General features: G+C 33.2%; 1 protein-coding gene across 5 annotated transcripts in view; it reads left to right on the top strand.

Moving 5' to 3' along the window:
* The first annotated feature begins 3,993 nt into the window (after positions 1–3,993).
* Positions 3,994–6,093, top strand: part of LOC149219891 (glutamate receptor 3.3-like) — a 189,455-nt gene continuing 187,355 nt past the window's right edge. Inside the window, exons 1-4 of one of the 5 annotated variants that reach the window (XM_089384529.1) lie at positions 3,994–4,395; positions 4,481–4,601; positions 5,002–5,072; positions 5,262–5,667. In XM_089384529.1, coding sequence (XP_089240655.1) covers positions 5,379–5,667 — 289 coding nt within the window. In that variant the 5' untranslated portion in view covers positions 3,994–4,395; positions 4,481–4,601; positions 5,002–5,072; positions 5,262–5,378. Of the gene's footprint in view, positions 4,602–5,001; positions 5,073–5,261; positions 5,668–6,093 lie in introns of all 5 variants that reach the window. The other 4 variants (XM_089384528.1, XM_089384530.1, XM_089384531.1 and 1 more) reach the window with 4 other exon arrangements.

The raw sequence follows: 6,093 nt of genomic DNA, 5'->3' as shown, positions 1-6,093 counted from the left end.
ATTTCGTTTATGATAACCATTTCTTAGAGAAAGTTTCTTCTTATAAATATTTGGGTATTGAAATTCATCATCAGCTGAATTGGAATTAAAGCATTGAGAAAAATATTATTGGAGGTTGGAAATCTTATTACAAGCTTGAAAACAATTGTATGTTGGTCAATCTTTATATTTGGAGTTAAAAAAGGTTCCTCTTTGAGACTCTCGTCACCCCTGTTGTATTATACGGATGTGAAGTATGGGGTTTTTGTATATCAAGAGAGTCATAGAGAAAGATAGAGATGGTTTAAAAGAAATTCATAACCTACGACCTCAAGATCAAGGGAAATACTCACTATCCTATCCTCCTGATCGAAGTTGGCCTTTCCCCCATTGAAAGCACGACTATGTTTAGATATCTGATGTATAAGAAGAAGTTTTACAACATGGAATCCAAGAGGCTTCCCAAGATTGCTTCTAACTAATTAGTCAAAACTCCCAACTTCGCCTCAAGTGTGGGTGGCATAAGGATGCCCAATCTTGGCTTAAGCATTGGGGGATAAAGGAGGAGATCGTAATGGGAAGTAAGGATAGTGTCAAAGATACTATTACCTCCAAATTTAAAGATAAACTGTGGGATGATAAGGAATTGGAGGGTAAAAGGAAGCTAAGATACTATAAGGAGGTGATCAACCCCACCCTTGATAACCAGAATTATCTCTCTGTTTTGACGAGCACTAAGAAAAAAATTAACATCGCTAGGATAAGAACTAATTCTCATGAGCTTTGAAGTGAAACCGAGCAGTGGTCTACTCCCAAGACTCCATGGGATGATAGAATTTGTTAGCTTTGTGATACTAAGAGGTAGGAAGATGAAAAACACCTCCTTTTAGATTGCCCGACTCTTACTCATAATCGCTTTTATTTCCCTAACATCTGTCACACTTCCAATCTTCTTGACTTGTTGAGTCAACCCAACTATAGTAATCATGGAGTGCTTCTTTCCCTTCTTTTTGATCATAGAAATAAGATTTTGAAGAATCACAATTAGATCTTTCTTTTTCTTAAAGTCCGATAGACCCCTTTGGTCTTAGTAGACATTAATCATCATCATATATTTACATTATTTATTTTCATAAAATAAATTTTATATTGTGTTATAAATTATAAAATTATATAAATATATATATTATTTTTATAAATTTGATTATTAAAATGATATATATATATATATTTTAAAAAAGGCAACTTAATTGAGATTGTAAGTGTTTCTTCTTATTCATAATATTTTATTTTATATTAAGTTCCTATAATTAGCTTATTATTTTGCAATAAATATTTTTAATAATTAATTAATAACATAAATTATTCAATTTTTATTAGTTTATAATTGATTTTTTAAATTTAAAATTAAATAAAAAAATTTAAAAATATAATAACATAAAATTTGATAATCTTAATTATTTCAAATTCCATTGGTGAGAAGAGTAATTATGAAGTATTTTCAGATACTTACATAAAACATTTTTATCGTCTACATTCCGAGCCAGCAAGATCCAGGCACAATCGTTGACAATAATAATCCTGAAATTTTTTTAACATTTAATAATATACTTATAATTATATTCGAACAGATTTCAATAATTGTAATTACGCTTTTAATCATATCTATCTTATCAAATAAAAATTATATCTATCATGTCAATTAAAAATAAAAATTGCAATAATATTAAGTACATTTTTAATCATATCATATATATTCATATTTACAAATTATAATAAGAATATTTATATTATATTATCAATATATATAGAATATTTATTTATATTATAATATATTTATCTATATTATTAATATATATATATATATATATTTTAAAAATTAATCATAATTTATTTATTATTAATTATTTATAAATATCTATTTATTATTATTATTATTATTGTAAATTTGGCACTATTTTTTATTACTTTTTTCAAAATGAGGTAGGTGTTACAAGATCAACATCCTTAGCTAAATAGTCTCAACCTCCCTAGAGGGAAACTAGGTCTGTTGACCATCTAGTTGCATTATAAGCCATCCAAAATCTGATTTGTCTTAGATTGTGTAACAAAGCAATATAAACTTGGCTGACTTTATGACTCCTACTGACCATACGCCTATACCATATGTACACAAATTCCTTACTATTCATCTAAACAAGACTAAAGCAACAAAATATCCATACTATGCTAAAAACCATACTAATCATCAAAGGACTCAACTAGCGTTGGGTCTTTAGCACTTGAGCCTGAAAACTCAGTCTGAGGCAAGCAAGGGATGTGCCTCTCTATGCATGCAAGTGAGCATTTTGTCGCTGAATTTGGCACCGGATTAACTGGAATTCATTGTGAATTTCTTGAATCTCTTTTGAAGGACCTAAGATACTTGTGATAGTCGTCTTCAAAGCCTTAGCTAAGAGAGTCTTCATCAACCAAAATAGGTAAAGTCTGCTGGAACTAAGTGTGACAACCTCGTGTATGGCTAGGGTTTGGCCTACGTCCTCCAACTCTTCTAGAATTTCTTGATCACTGATATTAGATTGATCTATTATCTCTTCTTCCCATTCATTGATGGTATGGCGGAACCGAGGATGTGTACTAGTCCTATAAGCTCTGAGTGCAGCCATGATGGATTGGTGCTTGATCCTTTGACCCCGACCACTGGTGGATCGAGATTGCCCCCACCCACAGCCTTAGCCCTGCCCTTGAATGACATTAGGAATGTGGCCACACTATGAAGGAGGATGTGCCATATCGTTCAATTGTTTGTTGTTGGGGGGAAGGGTAAGTATTTTCGAACAGGCTGAAAACCCGCCTTCTTTTCTCGCAATGAGAACTATTAAATCAAGCTCTAAAGGGTGGCCTGGAGGGCAGATATCGTAATTCAAGCTAAAGTGGGAGCCTAGAAAGTCTAAAGAGACATATACAGTGTAGAGAGAAACATTAAACCCAACACGACAAAATATCTCATTATTTTCGTGGTTTTGTTCTAAAAAACCAACCCAATTATCTTGCAGACTCCTTACAGCCTAGTGAAAGGATTCAACATACAAACATAAAATACCACTCACATACCAGTCCATAATTGAGTGTAGAGATTGCATGTAGAAAGAGAAGGGAGCGAGGGTTGCTAACTTGCACTTATCATTATCATGAAACAAGAAAAGGACAAAAAAGAATCATATCTTATGAATTGATTTGTTTGTGGTCCATTAAAAAAAGAGACTTAGGATAGGATTGTTTACCTTTTGGAAAAACCAGAGTCTTTGTTCAAGGTTCATCAGTAAAGTAATTGGACCAAATAATAAAAAGTTGATACCTTAACCTTTGTTAATTTACAAGATATTTATATATTTAATTTACATCTTAAACTTAAATCTGGACCTGATGGATACTTGCTATTTATTCTTTAGGATTGATTGATTTTTTCACCTTTGTCCTGAAGATCAAGCACTAATTGTTTCGAAATATCGATCAAATCCTGAAAATATGATTAATCAAAAAAACATACTCATTTACAATATAAATCACAAAATCTTAAATCTAAAATTATTAATTTTTATAAATTAAAAAATTATTAATTTACAATTATATTATAAAATTACAAACTTAATCTACTTTAAACTTAAATTATACTTATAATAAAATCATATCTTTTAATCGCATTTAACTTTACATTACCATCTTAAATAATAATTTAAATCACACTTTTGTCTTCTATATGAATACACTTTTCCCACCAATATTGCTTTCCATCTTATCTTTTATTATTAGAAATAGTTACTTATTATGCCAAAGTGATTGACAAAGTACTAGCTGTACGTGTGGCCTTCAAGTTTACACGAGTATGGTTTACTTTGTTAATGATAGCGATGTAGCATTGAAATTAAAAAAATATTACATATTCAAAATGTGGAATCATGAGCGAAGAGGTGGACCAAAATAAACATACCTCCTTTTGATTGCGTTTTTAGTGCGTCCTTTTCGATGTGGCCTCCATTTGTCCCAAGCTTTTTCCCCGGGAATCATTCGACTCAATTTAAAGCAAAACTAAACCAGGAAACCAGAGTTCGATTCAGGCGGTGAGAGGGCTCCCGAAAGGAAAAGGAATATCGTTGTCCGACTCCAGAAGTATGTCCGGATGACTCCTTGGAATCCTTAAGCCAAATTACTAAGCATTGATTTCATTGTTCTGCAAATTTAACTTGTATGTTCGTAAAATAGGACTTTAGTTGGCTGGAGAATGGATGTCTGAGCTCCTTAAAGGCTGCTTTTCCGTTTATTGCGTCGCTGAAGTCTGCAAAGGATGCTTTCGCCCGTTATTTTCATACACTAGAAGTTCGAACTTTATTCGTTTCGGTACCTTGTCCGGAACAGGTTCGAAAATCTTTAAATTGTGCAAAATTTTAAATTCTGAGTTCGTAAAAGTGGATTTTATTTGTTGGGAGAGTGCATGTATCAGATCTTCAAAGGGTGCATTTCCTGGTTATTAGTACCTGAACTCTGCAAAGGATGCCTTCGCCAGTTATTTTCATGTACTTGAAATTCCAACTTTATTCGTTACAATACCTCGTCCGAAACAGGTTTGCAAAGATTTAAATTCTGCTTTTTTTATAGAACATTTTGAGCGCGGAAACAGTGCTTTAAATTTCTTCTGGTAGCTTCAAAACCGGTGCGATTTCTTTTGTTGAAAACCTTGATGCTAGAAAGATGCCAATTTCCACTGTCAAGTCTCAACTTTGAAGCCTGTGTCCACTGTACAGTCTCAACTTTGAAGCCTTTGTATACTAATCTTGTGAACTTGACCGTAGTTTTAAGTTCTTGCCTATTTCTTTGCTGTGTAAAGCCTGTGCATTTGGAACCAAGAATCATGGATCTTTATTCCGACATCATTTCTGCCTTAAATTTACTATTTAATGTGTATTGTTTGCTTTAAAATAATCTTCTGAACCTTTAGACACGGATCTTTAATTTTCAATCCAGGTAAACAGTCATGTTCAGATTGACAATTATTGTTCATAAGCCTGTTTGTTGGAAGTCCTTTGAAGTTCTAGGTATCGATTCTTGGCTATTCTCCTCTTGAAATTTCTTTCCTTCCGCGTTTCTCCGAAATCTGGGAGTTTTTTATTTTCAACGGAAACGGACAGTGTTTTAATGGATTTGAAAATTGATGTTTGAATGTCAATCGCCTCCAACTACAGTAATACAAACTCCTCATCCTTTTTATTCTTCTTGCATGGCAGGATATGAGGAAGCTTAAAGTTCTTGCTTATATATATTACCGTATGCCGTGTGATCTTCGAAATTTATTATTGGCAGTGGCTCCATCCAAATCAGAGAGTTGAATAGGATACTTCAACATGTGGCGCTTGCTGGATTCTCAAGATTATTTAATCGTTCTAGTCGTGGCAATCTCAATATCGCTTCCGAGTTATTGCACAAACGTGAGCATCATTGAAAAAACGAGGCCTCATGTTGTAAATGTCGGTGCTATTTTTGCATATAATTCCACTATTGGGAAAGTGGCAAAGACGGCTATAGAATTGGCGGTGAAAGATGTGAACAACAATCAGGCTCTGCTTAACGGGACAAAGCTGGTGCTGACTCGGGTTGATTCTCGTTGCAATGTCTTCGTAGGAACTGGAGAAGGTTAGAAATCTAAACTTTATCTTTTTTGGTTGGTCTATTTTGATTATTTTGTATTTGCAATAGAAACTGTCGTTGCTCTCAGGCTTTTTCTCTGTCAATGAATGTTAAAAATATCGATCACTGTTTGAATCCTAGTCATTATGAACTCACTGTAACATACATATTAGACCAGATGTAGGATGCACTATTGTAGAAATTTAGATTCAACGAACATATCAGAAGTGAAGGACCGTAAATACCTTCACCAAACATAGCAGAAATGTGAAAGCGAAAGCCCGCTGCAGCTGCTGCTTTCGAATTATATATATGTTTTGTTATTTGAATCGGCTAATTTAGGGTTTATAAAGGAATTGTAAAGAAACATTTTGGAGATGATTCTCAAGAAGATAGATGAGCGTAAGACATGTGTGTCCTCTTAAGAGGTTA

Source organism: Pinus tabuliformis, chromosome Q (genome assembly GCF_031772625.1).
Source record: "Pinus tabuliformis cultivar Carrire ecotype Pingquan chromosome Q, CPIR1, whole genome shotgun sequence".
In the NCBI taxonomy this organism is placed as follows: domain Eukaryota; kingdom Viridiplantae; phylum Streptophyta; class Pinopsida; order Pinales; family Pinaceae; genus Pinus; species Pinus tabuliformis.
Note: the sequence above shows the minus strand (reverse complement) of the source record. Positions and strands in the feature narration are given on the sequence as shown.